The 20,020-nt window shown below is 35.7% G+C and overlaps 1 protein-coding gene across 1 annotated transcript in view; it reads right to left on the bottom strand.

The window, feature by feature from the left end:
- The window catches only part of LOC142335852 (long-chain-fatty-acid--CoA ligase 1-like), a 32,820-nt gene extending 14,054 nt beyond the window's left edge, over window positions 1-18,766 (bottom strand). Inside the window, exons 1-6 of the mRNA XM_075384179.1 lie at window positions 18,000-18,766; window positions 11,781-11,942; window positions 9,254-9,441; window positions 6,437-6,603; window positions 5,600-5,729; window positions 4,892-5,053 (exon numbers count right to left, since the gene is read on the bottom strand). Of these exons, the coding sequence (XP_075240294.1) occupies window positions 4,892-5,053; window positions 5,600-5,729; window positions 6,437-6,603; window positions 9,254-9,441; window positions 11,781-11,942; window positions 18,000-18,040 (850 nt within the window). The 5' untranslated portion in view covers window positions 18,041-18,766. The remainder of the gene's footprint in view (window positions 1-4,891; window positions 5,054-5,599; window positions 5,730-6,436; window positions 6,604-9,253; window positions 9,442-11,780; window positions 11,943-17,999) is intronic.
- Between the last annotated feature and the right edge of the window lie 1,254 nt (window positions 18,767-20,020).

Raw genomic sequence — 20,020 nt, 5'->3', positions numbered from 1 at the left:
ATAGAAAGCTTCTCAGCAAATAAGTGCTCTCAAGTGATGACCTTTTTACCACATTTGTCTGTTGTGGGTTCAACACTTCTAAGAATGACCTTTGCATCTTGAATTTTACATGTTACTAGCTACTGAACAGTACAACACATTGAGCCCTTTACCCACTGTTAATACCAACGGTGAAGTCATGACCAGATGAGCTTCAACTTGAAAAAAAACCTGTTATGAACAACGATGCTCCTCTTGCAGTCGTAAATTTACCAATAAGGCTACATTTGTTGCTAAAAACTTCATTTGAGAGCAATTAGAAACCCCTTAAAGAACTTAACTGTAGCTATCAGTTTATAGGACTGAACGTAATTGAACTTTCACGATGAAAACCTGTTTAGGTACTTCAAAAAGTAAAAATTGTCTGACTAAATTTCTATTCCTCTCGCTGTTGTCAGTCCCAAGTTCAAACAGATATTGGAAACTAGTTCATGCCCAGACCATCTCTGATCAGCAATCATAAATTAAAATGTGAACCATTAAAAGTGTTGATTCATAATGAGCTCAAAAAATTTGGATTGAAGCGTTACGTCAAATGATGTTAACAATATTATATAAGGGAACCAGTTTTTATAGCCAAAAGATGGTTTCTTTCCCATAATAGCCCCCCATGAAAATATAGCCCCCATTATGGTAAATTTACCATGATTGGGAGGGGGGCTATAGGTTATGTGACCACTAAGCTGGGGGGGGGGGCTATAATGGGAAAGACCCAAAAGATGTCACTGCGTTTTGGTCCCTCTATCAATATCTTTCTGTTTAAAACAAGGCATTTTGAGATATTCTGCTTCTATATGTTCTCTGCAAAGTTTACTCTCACCTGTTTTGTTTAATCAACTTTTAGTTCAATTTCAATTTCTAATCATTATGCTGCAAAAGGTTCAATTTCTGTAGCAAATTTACTCAAATCGAATGCTGTTTTCCACGATTGCTCCCCAATTTAAGGTGTCAAGGTGACCTTCAATTTGACATAAATCAAAGAAAGCCCAATTTGTGAAAATTACATAACAGCCCTCGCATTACTTATTTCGGACCAAGACATGTTGAAAATTTTATAAGCGCGAAAGGCTTATGAGAAAATTTGATTTCTGAATCGTATCGTAATTAATTTTAAAAATTCTAAAAAAGAAAGACATGCTAATTGATGTCATTGTCAGTGTTGTCAGCATAGAGTATACATTTACAACTAAATGATGAAAACCTGTCCAATTCATAATATTCGATTCGGTTTTTTTATTCAGGCTTATGTTACAAATAGTATCAATTTACAAGAATCTTGCAAGATACATTTTTCACTCAGGCTAACATCTAAAGAAGTTGTGGCATCACAGTTTAGATAACAGGTGATTTATTTCGGTCTGGCTATTTTCATAGGCAAACGTGGTCTGGAGGGCTTTTTTGGGAGACAAAATTTGAACCCGAACTTTAACTTCAACATCAACAATAACGCAGTACCTGCACTGATTTTTTTTCACCCTTTCTCACGCTCTAGTCCCCTATTAGTCTTAATATTTCAACCTGTCATCATTCGATTGGGACCGCAAGGACCTTCTGATGACCTAGCAAGTGGACTGTTTCTGTTCTAGCTTGATTAGTTTCATTTATGCTCATAACTTACTTGAAAACAATTAATAATTGTTCCGACCCCCACTTTAGTGGGGAGGGAGGAACTGTATACTCAACTGGGTTTTTTTGTTCAGTCAATTTTGGCCGACCGATATATTCATCGTAGAGAATTGTGAGTGGTATCATTAAAAAGCCCGTCCAGCGTAGAATACGGAATTAAAAATAGTTTTTCGATTTTTTTGTTTTACAGCGAGTTGCCGAGGTTTAAAATTTTGTGAACATTCGACTGTTTTTGTTCACAATTTCAGTAATTTTTGCTAAATTTTGGCACAATTTCGATAATATAATTCAAAATACATTAAAATTTGTAACGGCAGAGTGTTGTTGTTACCGTTAGAGATAGAAGAGCGTTTCTGAATTGTTTGATTGAAGTTCTTTTTGCTAAAATTTTTGATAAAATTTTCAAATTACAAACTTTTTTCATCAAAAATGGCACAAAATATGCTTTTATGGTCCACTCTGTTAAAGTTTGCAAGACTTAGTGACCTAGAAACCTTGACACAGACTCCCTAATCTCAAAAAGAGCGTTAGTTGCAATCAGTATGCGCCGTATGAAAGTGTTCTGGAATTAAAACTTTGCCGTTTTGGGCAGATTTAACTCGATAATTATACAAATTGCATCTTTTTATCAATATTTGAAGTATTCCACTCAACAATTGGTCTAATTTGCAAATAAATGGAACACTTGGTCGATTTTTTGGAAGCGCGACAATCGGGGAGAGGTTTGATAATATCATGGACTCTTAGAATCAGAGGCTTTTTGATTTTTATTTTGATGCTGCCTATTTTCAAAATGAATTGCTTTTGTTTTTTTAACTTTAATAACTGACAATATTTTTTTTCACGGCTCCGTTAATGACTCCAATTTACGTAAAATTGATGCCAAGTGTATATACAGTTTGTTTTCAGAGAACCAAATGATTTTTGTGGCTTTGAGGAAGAGTTTTAGTAAAAATTTAACTGATTTCTTGTCTTTTGGCTTCACTTGTTATTCTTTTGGCAGTCTGATTTTTATGTTTAATCACTCAAAGTTCTAAATTGGTTCCTCAAAAGGTGCACGTAAACTTTTTCTATTTACTCGGTTGTACCTATTGTCTCTTATGTTATTGAATGTATTTGTTTTAACGAAATTTCTGGGAATTTTTGGAACTTGTCAGTTTTTTTTTATATTTTTTTAGTCAACATTTTGCCTATTCTCCGTAGGTACAGGTCAACTTTTCTACCTTGTAAAAAAAAATTAATTTTGTGGCCGATTGTTTTAACAGAAGCTTTTCTTGATTTTGTTACTACGAGTTTTCATACAAAATTTTCTGATTTTTGTGCATAATTGCCCATTTTTGCTGTTGCTTTTGTTTCTTTTGTTATAAATTGTCAACTTATTTAACAATCTAACTAAAAAAAGCTTTACAACATTTGAAACTGACCATATTTTTTGTTTTCATAACATATGGTTTGAAGGGCTCCGACACCGTTCTTTTGCAGAAGTTGGTAGAGTTTTTTAGTTTTGCCCTTTATTTTTTGTTAATTTTTGTTGTCATATGGCAAGTATTGTAAAATTAAAAGTCTCAGTGGCCAACTCTAGACTAAAAAATGAACTTAAATAACTGATATCGGTAAATAACTAATCGCTGTTTTGACTTTCGAATTAAATTTCAAAGAAAAAGAGTAATAGTATTCTTCATTTTATCCCTTTTTGTTCAGGTTTCCGTTTTTTCTTTTTTACAATGTTGCATCATTTTCGTAATTTAGCCTCATTAATTAGAGCTCTTTTTGATGTTTTGTTGAATCAAACAATAATCTTTCGGTTGTTTAAACTTTTTAAATGATTTCTTCAGGGCTTAGACAATTTGTTTCAGAAAAATTTTGTGAAGTTTACCTACTTTTCAGTTTTTGTGGTTCTTTTTGTTGTCATTTTGTGATAGTCGTTTTTGAAAAAGATGTTACAATGATCAAAGGAGACGCAAATGAAGATGTTATATTCTCGCGGATAATATCTTATTGTTAATCGCGGTAAAGTTTCATGGCTTCAAAACTGTGGTTTCGTAAGGTTGTTGTGAAACTTTTTAGTTCAGCTTGTATTTAAAGTTATTTCATAGTCTTATGATTTAGTCTCATTAAAAACAGTCGCAATTAGTTTTCCAAGTAGTTGGAAGACAAACTGTCCACTCTTTTAGTCGAAAGCTTTTGTTGGCTATGAATTTTGAAAATATTTGTTTTTTTTTTTAAAAAAAAGAGATATATTTGAGATCTGCAAATTTTATTTCTGTTAAATTGTAGCTAAGCGTCTCTAAATACAATTCACATCTTTTATCTTTTGAAAAACAATTTGCTCTTCATAACGGTTTTATTTTTCTCAAATGGTCTTTCTTCTTGAAACAAACAGTTTTCATCAAACCAACTTTCAAGATTTTTGCAAATTTGCCCCTTTTTTGTAGGTTTTTCTTTTCTTTTCACAGTATCACCATAATGGGCGTCATTTGACATTAAAATGTTGTCACCTGCAAAAAATTCAAACGAAGATTTTTTTTGTTTTTAGTTATCAGCTTAATATTAAATTGATTGTGGGGACATCGTTTTCGTGCATAATTTTTTGTGCAAATTTTTCGTTTTTGCCTGTCTTCGTCGTTCTTTTTGTAGTTGCTTGACATATCCTGGATAATGAAAGACTTCAGTTGCTCTCAATTGAGGTATAAAAGACTCTCTCAATGATTTCATTTGATTCGTAATGTTTCTAATCAGTTCGAGTTTAATTCTTTTTCTAAAAAAGAGTAATGTTTTAATAAACTTTTGCCGCTTTTGCCCATTTCTAGCCGACTTGTTGCCAAGTCGCATTGAGGAAAAGTCCCGTATTTTGTTTCGAAAAGTACCGGTTAATCTTCTTAGTATGGTTTTTATCTGATGCCATTTTGATTTGGTTATGGTGGTTTTCAAAAAATGGACAAGGAGTCTTGGTCGTAATTAATATTTGTAACTATTTGATTTTTATTGCCGTCTTTTCTGGTAGTCATATTATGGAAGTCACAGGTCTCATAGGCCCTCTAGAGTAGATTGTTTTATTCTTTTAGTAGTTTGTTGAACGATATGTTGATATGTTAATTTTTTTATCTCTTCCTCATTTGGTAGACAGTTAAGTTAAAAATGTAGATGTGCGGGGTCGGAACTTTATGTGCGAACGCACATTACCGAGCCGCCTTGTTATTATTATATTCAGACTAAGGCCACTTACCACAATAGAGCATGTAGTATGTTACTACACTGTTGAAGGAGTGGGCGGAGGGGAGGTAGGATAGAAACGAGTCATTCGAATCCAATCTCAACTCTGCTCTCTTCACGTACAACTCAGAACAACCAATCACCACTCCGAAGTTCAAGTGAGTCAACATCACACCTGCAAAAACAATGGGTCACAATTTTAAAGTTATCAGGAACACTATACAAAATTGCTTCCTTCCTTCTTTGTCGTATCATGTCTCTTTTCTTCCAATTATTTAAAGTTGCAAATCTCAATTATTTAGTTTCCTTGTTTGGTTTCCTTACATGACACCAAATGTTACAACTCATTTCTAGTCTACCGACGGCTATCTTGCACCGCCCTAGTCTATTACCGACGGCTATCTTGCAAGATCTTGCGAGAACCTTACAAGTCTTGTAAGATTACGCAACACCTTGCAAGATCTTGCAAGATAGCCGTCGGATATACAAGAATCTTGCAAGATAAGCGTCGAACTCTTGCAAGATTGCATAATTTTGGTGAAGACAAAATAAAATACTTATATCGAGAAAATTGCTATTTTAATTGCTTTTTTCACCTTTCTTGCCTCGAATGACATAAATAAACATATATGACATAAATATAGTTCCTCCCTCCCCACTAAAGTGGGGGTCGGAACAAATAGCAAGAACAAAATGAGAACAAATTAGATAGAAGAGTTACCTTTTGGCAGTCCGGTTGTTCCACTGGTGTAGAGAATGCAAGCCAGGTCGTCCTCATTGGCCGGATCTACCTCAATCTCCCTCCCGTCTGCAGTCACACACCCCACGCAAAGGTCACCAAAGCTCAACACCTTAACAGTCACATTCATTAGACATTTAGGCAAATTTAAATGAAAAACAGTGCAAACAGTATTGGTGGGCTTTTGAAAACTAATTGCATTGTGGTCATATTGTTTATATTTTTTTTATCTTCAGTGCCCCCGCCCTAGTCGGATCCGAATGGTTATCTTGCAAGAATCTTGTAAAATCTTGCAAAACGATACATCGTCTTGCAAGATTTGCTTCCAAAATCTTGCAAGATCTTGCAAGATAACCATCCGTCTTGCAAGAATCTTGAAAGATAGCCATTCATCTTGCAAGAATCTTGAAAGCTAAGCTAAGCTACGCAGAATTTATTACCACTTCTAATATAGGGTCAGGGGACTGCGATGGGAAGCAATGGTCACATCCAAAGCTTCTGGTTAACCCTGGCTCAAAATGAGCAAATAGATGTTGGTTTCTCCAGAGTGGCGGTTAAAATTGTTTACCCGATTCATTCTTGTATCAACGCTTGCGCACTTTGCTCTCCTATTCATATGATCGCAAACCTCAGTCATCATATTTGCACGTCAGTAGTTCGGCTGCTGTTACTCTAGGTCGGGGCAATAATACTAACCCGGGTTGAATTTTTCCGCCCAAAATGATGTAAGAGTGGGGCTGCAATGGGAGGATTTTTTAGGAAAATGCAGCTCAAAACTCTTACGTCTTTTTGGGCTGCATTGGGCAATGAAAGGAATACCTTTAGTCCTGATTCCTCCAGTAGCAGTTTGTCTTCTTCTGAGGGTGGATTGTAATAGACTATGGATTCCACTTTGGACCCTTCCACCACCGCCAGATATTCCTCCGCTGTCTTCACCCCATCCACACATACAACTCGGAATTCACACTGGTTCACTATGAAGGAGCCTGAAAGATTCATTGTTTCTGCCGTAACCACTAGCACTCAACCCAAAGAACTAGGGTCTAGGAAACAACCCCCCCCCCCCAAAGGAAAAATTAACCCTATCTTAAATTTGAGTTTTGGTCGTGATAATTTGTTCTTTGTGATCGCATCATAAGAAGTCCCACGGGCCGCGAAGGCGTGGCCAAACGCGCAGGTTTTTAACAGTACGTGAGGGTTTTTTTCGTGGGTTTTTTCGCGGGTTTTTCTCCAAAACAGAACCTTAAGCCCTATGTACCATTCCGGGAAAAACTTGTTTTCGAACGTCCAGGCGTATAAAATCCATACACATGAAATTATCTTTGTCTGATTTTGTTCATACATGTTAGATCATGCTCGCGAATAGGAGGTTATTGACAATTATTCCCCATGACAAGAATTTTTGCATGAGTTTTTAAACGATAGATATAATGCTTAGCTCCATATTTGAATTTTTGTCTGCTAAATTTGTCTGAAATTAAAGTCGACTCAAGTTTATTACGACAAAAAGGAAAACTGTCATTCCAGTGAATTCAAAAGTTTTGTTAGAAGTTATTTATGAGCAAATCATGGCCAGTTAAAGCCTAAAACTCCACTCAAAAATTATTTTAGCTTTAAAAAAACATTAATAACATAGCTGGCAGATTGCCAGAAAATAGCCGCAATAGATTCGTAGATCGGCAGTCTAAAAAAAACAGTAAAAAAGAGAGACCAAAAAAATTCGTCTTTTCATTGAAGGCTGATCTGTTATATTTTGATTAAAAATCTGTATAAATTATTGCTGCCTCTATTAGCTGATCTCAAATAACCTTCATTTAGAGTGACACACACCCATTTGACCATATCTCTTTGAATTAAAGTAAATAAAAGTCAATTTTCAAAGTGAGGAAGTCATTTTTGAGAGTGAGGTAAGTCAAGTGTGACCAAAAATTTAATCATGCGCATGAACAAAAAATTTTGCTCCACTAGGAGCGAACAATGACGTCACACATGCAATTCAGTTAAAATTGCATGAACGAATAAACAAAAAGTGGCTGTGACGTCATATGGTCGTAAAAAAAATCATGACGACGAAATAAAAAAAACATAGCAGGACAAGTCCTGACGTACAATTCAAAAAATTTTCAATGACTAAACAGAAAAACTAGACTTAGAATGGACTATGAGTGAATTGAGAAAAACATTTTTAAAAAAATCAGATCAAAAAATAAGAAAAAAACAGAAAATCAATGTCAAAATGCCACATGTGAACAAAAAAACCACTAGCGAGAAATTAAAATTTAATTCAAACAAAAAAATTAGGCCTAGAATGAGCTGTGAATGGATTGGGAAAACCGTTTAGAAAAAAGCCGATCCAAAAAATCGAAAAAGTAGTAAAAATCAGAGTGAAATTGCCGCATGCGACCAAAAAACCACTACCGAGAAACCGAATTTTTGTTCAAACACCGTTTTCTCACTCTACTTAGAGCGAAAAAAAAATTCACGCCGTAAAACCACTCGCTTTTTCGCTTCATTTCCTGTTTCGGCGTGACCAAAATCACTACTCCAATTTGACTTCAAAAATCATGAAAATGTGTGAACAGATCTTAAAAAAAAGACAGCGCCCCAATACAATTCAAATTCTTTGAATTGTAAAAAACCAAGAGAAGGCCAATAATAGCCCCAGCTATCGCTGTGCGGCTATTAAAAACTAATCTAACGAAACACTTTTTAGGTTGAACTTTATTCAACTTAAATTGACAAAAGGTGAATTCAATCCCCACTTAAGAGAAACCAGCACGCTTTTTCGCTATTGAAACTATAGTTGTTGTTGTTTGTTATTTCAACCTAAGCGCTGAGCTGAAAATTATGTTCTTTGTTGTTGCAACAAAGAGACATTTCTTTTGCCCATTGCTTTATTTATGTTAACAATAATCCCTGAAAATAAAACTTCCAAAAAGGCCTTAACCTTCTCTTTTCGATGACTTCCGTTGAAATAGCAGGTAAACGGTAAAAATATATGTAGCTATTGAACAAAAACAAGTTTTTTGATCTGTGAAGTGGAATTTGATACCCACTGAAAAGATATGCATGATCTGGACATCTCTGTCAAAAATGGAAACATTTTGTTGGCCATGAAGTTAAAAGAACCACATTTCTCGATACTTATTTACGAGGTCTTCTTCCTCGACTAAAGTGTATCAAATATGTACACATAGTGCAAGTTTGTACACATATTGTTGCTTTCATAGCAAGTGATATGATAAGATTTACCATATAAAATCTAATTCGCTGGTTGATTTTTAGGAGTAAACATATAGGACAGTTATTTTTGCGTAGGTGTCTTGTTTCTAAGGCATTAGAATTAGAAAATTAGCTTCCAAGTAAGATTAAGTCGTCTTAATCGGTTCCTTTGAATTTTTTCTGACTAACCGGGGTATCATTATTTCACAATGTCCCTACATAATATTATGAATATGTTTTCTGGTGCATAGCATATCAATTCAATTAAACATTAACAGTGATTAAAAAAAGTAGAAGTTATGGCATTAGAAATCATGGGAAAAACCGTACAGCAAGAGCACTATTAAGTCAACTGATCTTTTTAGGAGGACAAATTCAAAGTTGTATCATTTAAAGTTAAGAAGGAAAACTCACATCCTTCTTGTCCCAGAGTGTCGTATATGGGTACAGGTACGAGTGAGTAGTAGCAACATGCCAGCTGGGTCACATCAAACTCCCACCTGTTCTTGGAATAGATCCCAATCATACTCTCCTCACTGTGTGGCACCAGTCCAAGATTCACAAAGTTAGCACCCACGTTAGTCGCTAGCTTGTCAACTTCGCTGGAAAAAATAATTTGGATTAACCTTTATCTGAATTTAGCATAATGTGCTTAAAACTAGCAAAATATGCTTAAATCATGATCATTAAACCCTGAGGTTAATTTGAAGCAATTTAAATTAGAAAAACATGAACCTGCATGAACCCAGAACCACCATAAATGCTTCTTGGAAACCATACCTAAGACATGTATGGTTGTTGCATGGCTTCTTTGAAACCATACACAATACCATACAACAACTTAAAGGTGATCTCAAACGGCGTCTTTTGGATAAGGTAGAACAATGAATATATCGCAGTTGCCATTGGCGTTCAACAAAAAATTATAGTGTCTTGTGTACCATATCCAAGACCATAGACTTTTATGGCCCAAATAAAGTCATAAAACTGTAATCTCACTTTTTGACTCAAAAAGGCAGTTCACAACATCCTAAGGGGTTTCAGAGGAAAAAAATGTAGATACGAAAGCTTTGCATGAGGAATTTTTAATGGTGTCTTGGATAACGCATTCAAGACAATAGACTTTGTGGCCCAGACAAGACAACAAAACTTTTTTGTGAAACCTCAATTTTTTTTACTCAAAAAGGCCTTTCACAACATCCTAGGGGGTTTCAGACGAGAAAAAATGTAGTTTGAAACACCTCACACGAAGAAATTTTAACGGTGTCTTGGATACCATTTCCAAGACCGTAGATCCTTATGGCCCATGAAAGATCTTATATTTTTTTGTGCAATTTTATTTTTTGATTCTAAGAAACGCAGATGGCCACTGAAAGGTTACAAAGAATACAAAGTTGATTAGCATTTGGTTTTGAGAAAACACATCAGGAAAAACAATACAGGTATGTTTAAAAGTCAAAACTCGATGGGGCGAACATCATATTTTTTGAATCCACTAGATGCAAACTTTAAACTAAGTTTTTTTTGGAAATAAGGCCAATACCGGTAAATACACTTAAAAGCCTTACTTCAACGCTACAAAGTGCTCAAAAGATCCTTAAAATGTCTCCACATGATAATAGCTTAGGCAAAAGGTCTTTAAAAAATTGAGCAGTTGCAGCATTTCTTTTTATGTTCAACCATTGTTTATGGCAACATTTTTCTCAACTTTTCCATATTTCTTAACAGAATTAGTCATTGGATTTTCAATCATGGTCTTTATTTTTGCCTCCGTAATTGTTGCCAAAAGTTTTTTGACCAAGTGTTAGCGAGGGGCAGCAAATGTTTGCCATTTTTGTAAATTTTAGATCTGCTTTGTTTACTCATTTTGACGTAAAACAATTGTTGGGGACTTTTGAGTACTTTATAGCGTGAAGTGGATTTTTAAGTACAGCTTTTTAGTGTTTCAATTGGTATTCGTTTAGTGTCCATGAAACCTTAGTTCAAAATTTTTGCCTAGTGTATACAAAAACTTGTTCACTAATCGAGTTTTCGCCCAATATCCTAAGCTCCGAAAATTTCAAAAGTGGATTTTCTTTACTTTACACTGTCAAAAATCATTTTTGAACCAAGCACATATAAAAATTATAATTACATAGAAACAACTAAAAAGTGTCCCTTTTAATTTAGTATCTTTGAAATTGATTGCTTTTCCTGATAAAAAATATTCTAAGAAAATTTTAAAGCTCCGGGTTTTGCGATATTTGAAAATATAGCGCCCAAAAATAAGTTTGGCAAGAAAATGCTGAAACTCGGGAAAAATTGGAACAATTTGAATGCCAGCATTTTGATCATATTGCTTCGTTTTGACTAGTTTCGAGCTCCATTAAATCTGGATTTATAAACCTTTGTTTTACTGGTTTTATGTTTGTTGTTTTCGCAAAATATGAGCTTTGAAGTTTTCTAAAGATCGAAAGTTTTAAATTCTGAATGATTATTTCTTATTATGATCATTGTATCTATTTTGGCGTCATTTATTATTTTGAACCAGATATTAGTACTGTTATCGGTCATCATTCCCTTAAACAAAAATGAATCAACTATTCTGGCGGGGGGGGGGGGGGGGGGTTGAGTTGAACTCATTTTAACTATTGGTTTTCTTCCTTTCAGTGCTGGACGAGTACGTTGATCCCCAAACATATCCTATTAAAACATCTTTCCACTTTAGTCCGGGAACTAAAAAATGTTAGTTCCCGGGCTGCTGGGTACGTTTGAGATATTAGTAGGAAAACAGCATTGTCTGCGATTTGGTGGTCAATAATTTGAGAAATTTTAGGAGACTAACAGCAGTCATGATTCTAATCTGGTGGATTTCTTTGAACCGACAAAATTTCTTTTTGTTAAATTGACAATAATGAATTAGACCAAATTGAACTCACGACAATGTGGTTATAATTCTGACCTGTAAGATTTCCATTGGTATTGATTTCCCACCCTTGTACCCAGACATTTTCCTTTTGAGTTCCTCCGGAGTCCTCTCTGGAACAACTCGTAGTTTGTCCTCTGTTTGATGTCATCGAAAAAGTGTTCCTTTGTTTTGCCATCCGAACACAACACGGACACCCTTAACAAAGTAAAAAAAAACAGCTTTCCCCTAGTCGAGGCCGAAAGTTTATCTTGAAAGATCACTTGCTCGTTTCTGAGAAGTATGAGTTGTCTGACTCTTTCCGTTCGTTCCGTGTCGTGGTCGATAACACGGGTCAAAGAATTCAATAAGTTGAAATTTAAATAAAAGTTTGAACTTAAAATATACAAAAACTAACTTGTGTTTATAGTAGTTATCTATGCGAAAATATACAGAGAAAATTTAGATTAGCTAAAAATATTTTACATGACTGGCATGTGAATAGAACTTAACTCCGAATCCCGGAGGTGATTTTCTATTTTCATCAACATTTCATGAGAATCATATATGGCTTGGGTACAATCGAGTTCAATAGTTGGAGGTCGGTGGATGTTAGAACCAGGTTTCTGTTGGTGAGGGAATTTACTTCTGACATTTGATTGATAGGTCAATAAGATAATGATACCGCCAGAACAAAATTAGAGTTGAGTTTAGTTGTGTGGCCATTACTTATCGACACCGCAATAAAGTTCGTCAGGTAAGTTTTTCTTTCGTTCTTTGAAACTTTAATAAAGAAACCTTCTAAGTTTCTTGATGTTTCTTTGAAACCATCACATCCTCCCTCCTTTTTAAGCAAGTTTGTGGGTATAGGTTCTCCAAATCTGTCGGGTTGTTTTCTGTTTCTTGTTGATGTTCGTGAAGGCTCTGAGGTTTCGGATTATTGGTGCTCTGCAGATGATGTGGCTGCAGAAGCTTCATCTTGAAGTGAAAGTCCCACATCTCTGTTCTGAAGTTGTTGTTCTGACTGAGATATGATCTCCTCCACTGCTGGTTCAGTTTTCACATTGTCCTCGTCTAGTCTCGCAATTTGGTTGTCGCTCACTAGAATAGTCCGTGCTGAGTTTTCGGGCTGTATGAAAGTTGTGTTCAAGCCCTTCCTGATTATGAAGGTAGCTGGAACTGTCTTCATTTTTTCGTTGGCCTTGAATAGAATGGGTTCGCACCAGTCGAAATCTTTATTGCTGATAGTCTCACTCTGCGTCCCAACAATAGTTCAACTGGAGTTTTGCCCCTCGTCTTTGAAGTGTTGCGATGTATCATCAGTGCCCTCTAATTGAATGCTCCAAATGACACATTAAGGTTGGGACTCCACGCTTGAAGTGCCCTCTTCACTGTCTGAACTCCTCTTTCAGCTAGTCCATTAGCTCTTGGATGATAGACGGGTGATTCCATTTTCTTAATTCCCAGTGATTCACACCATTGTTTAAGGCCATCACTTACAAATTCAGGACCATTATCAGATACTAAAGTTTTTGGTATTCCAAATCTTTCAAAGATTTGACTAAGATATATTTTAACTGTTTCTGATGTTCTATTTCCCGCGGGAAAGCTTCTATCCAACCAGAATCCGCATCAACAATTACTAAGATATTGCCTTGGTCCTTAACATAACCCCAGTCCATGTGGAGCCTTTCCCAAACATCGGCTTCTGGCCACGTAGAGATTGTTTTTCCCAGGCCAGGCCTGTTCATTTGACAATTCTTACGTTTACTAACAAAATGTTGAACGTCTTGGGTAATGCCAGGCCACCATGCTATCATTCTGGCTGATGCCTCAGTTGCATTCTTCCCGGGATGTGTCTCATGCGCTTTTGCTAAAACCAAGTGTCGTAGTTTGGGTGGAATGAAAGAAACAGAACCTCTGAAGATGATTCCATTATGTAAAGTAAGTGCATCTTTCTGTTGTTCGAATCCTTTTTTCGCTTCTAAACATTGTTTCCAATTGCCTCTTTTGATTCGTTTCGTTATGTCCTGGAAGAATCTGTTTGTTCCAAGTTCAGTTTTGATTTCTGCTTGGGTCACCAAATCACTCTGGGCGATGTAGATGTTATTGATTGCGAAACACACTCGATCGTTGTCCGATTCGTCATTGTCGAAATCCATTCTGCTCAAAGCATCTGCATGGGGTGTCTGCTCTCCTGGTGTGTACTTCAACTCATAGTCGAAACCCATTAGAACTATTGCCCATCTTGTGATTCTCGATGATGCTGTCTTCGGGATCTCCTCGTCTGGTGCAAAGAGATATTTGAGTGGTTTGTGGTCAGTCTGTAGGGTAATTCGTCTCCCAAGAAGGAATTGTTTTAGTCTTGTGAAGTAGTTTTGCTACGAGTAGTTTTGCTACGCTGGAGTTAATTTTATCGATATATATATATTATTATTATTATTATTATTATTATGATATATGACTAGATGTCCTTTTTGCAGAAGAAACCCGCCAATGGCTTTTTCTGGGGCGTCAGTAGTAACTGTTGCTTCTCTTTGTTGACTATATGGCTGTACTAATGGTTTAGCACATAATTCATTTTTTATGTCTTCAAAGGCTTTTTGTTGCATTTTGCCCCCTGAGAAATCGCTATTTCTCATGTTATTTAAAGGTAGCATTTTTGTTGCGAAATCAGGAATTATTCTACCGTAAAAATTAGCTAGCCCAACAAACGATTCGAGTTGTTTGTTGTTAGTTGGTGGCTTTGCATTTTTTATTTTTTTCAACATGTTTGGTATCTGGTGCTATTCCCTCCTTTGAAATGGAGTATCCCAAAAAGCTAGAGCTATCTACTGGTTTTGAGTTAGCTTTTTTCCCATTAATAGTAAAATTTTTCTCGCGTAGTCGACTCTTGACTGCAAGCATTCTCTTGTCGAACTGCTCCTTGGTGGTTCCATACACCAATACATCGTCTTGAAAGATCACAACACCTTTGATTCCTTTGAGTGTTGATTCGATGCAATTCTGGAAGATTGATGAAGAGTTTTTCAATCCCTGTAGCCGGCACATTTTGAACAGTCCCTGAGATGTGTTGATTGTGCATATATGTTTTGCTTCTTCGTCAAGTTCAATTTGATAGTAGGCAACTGAGAGGTGAATTTTGGCAAAGTATGAGGCCCCCCATGTAGGTTGTGGAAGATCGTCTCCATGTCTGGTATTGGGTAATCCTCATCCATGACCTTGCTATTGATGTGCACTTTCAAGTTCACGTAAAGTCTCAGTTCTCCACTATTCTTTCTCTGCCACCACTGGAGATGCATTAGTGACTCCTCCTGGCTGTACCGGTTCAAGGATGCCTTGTCTGACCATTTGTTCCAGCTTTTCTGTGACCTTGTCTTGAAGAGGTGAGGCATTTTTCTGGCTTTGCAGAACTTTGGCTGTGTTCCTGGTATCGGCTTCACATGAGCTTTTTAACCCTTCAAAGCAGATAGGTGCTCGGTTGTGATGTTGTTCACAGCGTGTTGGGGTAGAAGGTCTCTACCAAGTAGTCCAAATTCTTTTTCAGACTGCACAACTGCTAGTTGTTTTTGCGTGAGCCTGCTTCCCTTCCTCTCAACGTCACAAGTAAGTGATCCCAGAAGCGTTAGTTGACGTTCATCATAAGCTTCAAGATGTCTTATCTTACCATCCAACTGAGGTTTACCAAGCTCAGTCCATATTTTTGAAGATATCATTGCTATCTGCACCTGTGTCTACCTGCTTTTTTACTTTGCAGATATTTATTGAGATATATTCCCATGTCACAGACATGCTAAAGATTTGTTCATTAGTATAAAACATTGCCATTTCCGCTGCTGGAGATGGTTGCTCTGAGGAAACATTTTATTCTTCGCAAAATTTATACTGTTTATTGTACTTACCTGAATTTGGTTGGGGTTTGCTTCTACACATTTTTGAGAAGTGTCCCACTTTTTCACAGGTGTTGCATTTTTTACTTAGCGCTGGACAGGGTCTACTAGAGTGTGGCTTACCTCCACACCTAGTGCACATGTTGTTGCTTTTATTAGCCGTAATTTTTTCATTTGGTTTTCGAAAGGTCTTTTTGAAGTTGAAACCAACTTCTTCTTTGACCGTAAATGACTTATTACCTGATGAAGAAAATGCAAAAGCCATTGCTTGACTTCTGAACTGTAAGTTCTTGGTCATTTCAGTAACTGACGTTGCTGGTTTTGCTTTAAAACCGTCTAGTAGTCTAAGTTTCGCTTCAGGGTCCCTCAAACCTGAGATCAACTTTATTTTTACCAACTCCTCTTCGGGGTTGGCCGCTGTTTTCAGTTTTTCGAAGTCACAATAGCGTGCTTCTTTTCTAAGACGTGCTAGGAGGTCGTTGTTTGACTCCCCTACATTTTGTATTACGGACAGAAACTTAGCTCTTTCTGCCGTTTCTACTCTCTCTTTAGGCGAAATATAATTTCGAATCGAAAATCTGATAACTTTATACGGAGTGTCTATCAAAGAATTCAATAAGTCGAATTTTAAATTAAATTTTGAACTGAAAATATACAAAAATTAGCTTGTTTTTATACTAGTTATCTATGCGAAAATAAACAGAGATAATTTAATCGAGATTTAATATTTTATAATTCTGAAAACTAGTGTACATAAAGGGATTTCTTTTTGGAAACCTATTCATTGAAGTTGCTTTTTCTCGCGTTTTCTTGTATGTCTTTCTACCTGGTGTCCAGCATTAAATTTTTATTAAAACAACAAGCAACTGAAGCAAGTACTTCACTGTAATCGAATAATAATTTAAACTAAAATTAAGTGGCAGTTTTTTTTAAGAAACACTGAATTACCGGAGAATTTACAGGCTAGTGTAAAGTTCCAGGCAATGTATTTTATAGGTATTATGATAGATGAGTAATTTTTACAATATTACAAAATTGACATTTTATATATTCAAAGACTTTTGCGCATTTTTTGGGATTATAACCGAATGGAAAACTAAAATTATGTGATAAGTGCAAATTAAACAATTTTAAAATAAAATTCAGGATTACAATTATTAACGCTCGCAATTATTGTGAACTAGCAATATGTGAGAGTATTTTTGCAAAATTGTTGTTTCAGTTGAACTATTATTCTACGAATCTTTCATATATGAAAACATAACATGGGAAAAAGTTTTAGTTTCACGCAGTATAAAGAATTAGTTCCTTTCTTCAGAGGAGATTTTTTAAAATCAGCTGTCAAGACGCAAAAAACTCCCCCCCCCCGCCCAAGATTACATTCGCTGAGAAGTCTTATACGAGATCACTGTCAAAAATATAAGAAACGAGGTAGCTCGAATAACTTAAAATGCTTAACAAAATTCAATGAAAAGCTCAATGGAATGACTTTGGGTTAAAGTTAAAAATTAAATGAAAACCAAATAGTCATTGCTTTCATCAAAACTCATATCACGCATAATTTTTTGCAGGCGGCAACTTTGAAATGAAGATCTAAGTAAATAACCACCTGAAAGTTCGGAAACTCGATATAAAACTTTTTAATGAATGATTAAGATTTCCTAGTTAGAAATTTATAGGACACAGCCATAAACGAAAACATGTAGAACATTGTGTTGAGAAAAAGGTTCCAAAGTAATGGTACAAACGGTTAATTTGGTGGCCACCGTATTGACCGACAGGGCGTTTAGTCGACAACTAAAAAATGAAAAAAAAATAGACGACCAAGCTCTGATTGGCCAATTTAAAACGGTATTTGGTACGTGGGCAAATATAAGCCAGTTTTTATCAACTAGCGTAACGAAGGTGCTAATTTACCCTGTATCATAGGTCGGAGTAGAAACGATTTTGAACAAATATGTTACTCATAAACGTAAAAGATGTTCTCTGAATGAAATTACGACCCCGACCTATGAAACAGCACTGAATCATGGTAAATCAGCACTGAGTCATGCTATTCTCATTCTGTATTTTATTACGCCACAACTCGGATCATGTCGTTTTTACCGTGAAAATTTGCAACTCAGACAAAAACTGTAACATTGAATTAGCATATTTGAACAATGATAATGAAAAGGGACAATGAATTTTTCTGATCAGTCTAATTTCCCTGATTGTAGGCTACCCACCCCCCCCCCCCCACACGCACTCTTAAAATACCAAGATCAGAGCTCAAATTGACTGAAATTTTCTCATCAGCCGAAATTTTTCTCCAATTTCCAGGTATCGTTGGCTCAAAAATAACTTTCCAAAATTTTACTTTAAATAAGAAAACTTAGAATCTAACCTGGATTTCTCTTTGTGGTCATTAATCACAGATTTGATCATACTTTCCGTGTATTTGGTAACTAATCAATTCAAGGTAAGAACAATTATTTGTGTTTTGATAAGAATGCGATAAGAGAACTGTTCTGTTTGGTTTAATACAGAGAGAGTCAACAAAGTGATTGTCTATTTTTATCCAATTTAATTTGTTTTAGTGGGGATACATATGAGTAAGATAAAAACGCGTTGGTGTGTGTATATGTATGTATATATATGTGTAAAATGGTACAAATTGATGTGTATGTTTATTGTGTTAAATATGCGTGCCAATGTTAAACATGTCCGCTAAAAATAATAGGACAAAAAAACCACGTTTCACTATTTTTTTTACTACGCACGCTTTCCCCACAGTGTATATATGAAACACTAAATTGCTACGACTCACTGACTTAGAAAGTAAACAATTTTCCTCCCTCAAAAATAAGAATGTTTCAATAAAGTATGAAATAAAATGTTCGAGTATCGAAATTATGTCGGTGGAAGTGCAATATAAATATTTAATATTATCAAATAGTCAATAACTCCTATAGTCAAGTACTTCGATAGAAATATATTAGACCTATAATAATAGAATCAAAGATTATATTTATAATTAATTCAAATACAGCGATTGATGTGGTTCAAAAAAATACGCACAAGGTTGTGTTGTTTTTGGCATTAAAAGACCAACAGAAACTAAACAAAAACTGAGCAAAGCAGTCTCAAATTTTATTACTTTTAAAGCGCGCTTGAAATTGCTCTTTTAAGCAGACAAGTTGATGCATGCGCAAACTTTTATAACGACTTTTGTTATTAATAAATAATGAGTATTGAGTGTACATGCGTAATATATTTGAACACAAAACAACCAAAAATGGTCGCCAACTTTAAAGAACATTTTGAACCAAATCGCTTTGAACCGACTTTTGGTATGTGCTGGACTGCATAATTTGGGTTAATATTTTTGGTCTAGACGTCCTTTGTAGACCTTTTCCAAAAACGTCTACAAAGCTGACTCAGGGCTTCAACTTCATCTAAAGGCGGTCATTCTCCAGTCGCTTCAGAAGTTTCCCCATGATCTTTTCTTTGCCCTTTAATCTGCTCGCAGGCTGTGACAGTTGCTGCAAGTTGTTGGAACTTGGATAGAAGAAAAGCTCCGATATAATTATGATCCACATAAGAACGACTAAAATGGAGTTGAACAAGCACCGGGTATCGACACGACTATGCGGCGGGGTTCCTTGCTTCCTGTTTGCAGTTAGGACCATTCCAGGGTCGTCAAGTTCGAGGTGTGCGTTGATGATTAGACAATTGAAAACGCACGGGGGGCATATAAAAATCTTCTGCCTACAAACGAGCTTACTAATCAAAGACTGCCTAAATTCTGATCAAGTTCGAGAAGACCAAAGTCTGATCTAAATTCGAGATAAAACCTGATTGCTAAGGATCTCCATTTTGACTATTAACGAGACAAGGAGATTCGGTAATGTGCGTTTGCACATAAAGTTCAGAATCCGCTCAACTACATTTTTAACTTAATTGTCTAGCAAATGAGGAAGAGATTAAAAACATTACATTATCATCATATCGTTCAACAAACTACTAAATGAATAAAACAATCTACCTTAAAAGGCCGATGAGAACTTGTACTACCATAATATGACTACCAGAAGATACGGCGATGAAAAAAATAATTACAAAAATTATTTACTACCAAAACTCTTTGTCCATTTTTGGAACACCATTAATAAACCAAATCAAAATGGCATCAGATAAAATTTATACTGAAGAGATTAACCTGAACTTCATTAGAAAAAACATGGGACTTTTCCTCAATTCCGCTTGGTAACAATTCAACAAGAAACGAGCAAAAGGGCAAAGTTGCAAAAGGGCAAACGTTGTTTTTTGAAAGGAATTATTGTCAAACTGATTAGAAAATTTATGCATAAAAAAATCACAGAGATTCTTTTATACCTCCATAGAGAGCGATTGAGACTTTTCATT

Source organism: Convolutriloba macropyga, chromosome 3 (genome assembly GCF_964194025.1).
Source record: "Convolutriloba macropyga chromosome 3, txConMacr16.3, whole genome shotgun sequence".
Taxonomy (NCBI): Eukaryota; Metazoa; Xenacoelomorpha; order Acoela; family Convolutidae; genus Convolutriloba; species Convolutriloba macropyga.
Note: the sequence above shows the minus strand (reverse complement) of the source record. Positions and strands in the feature narration are given on the sequence as shown.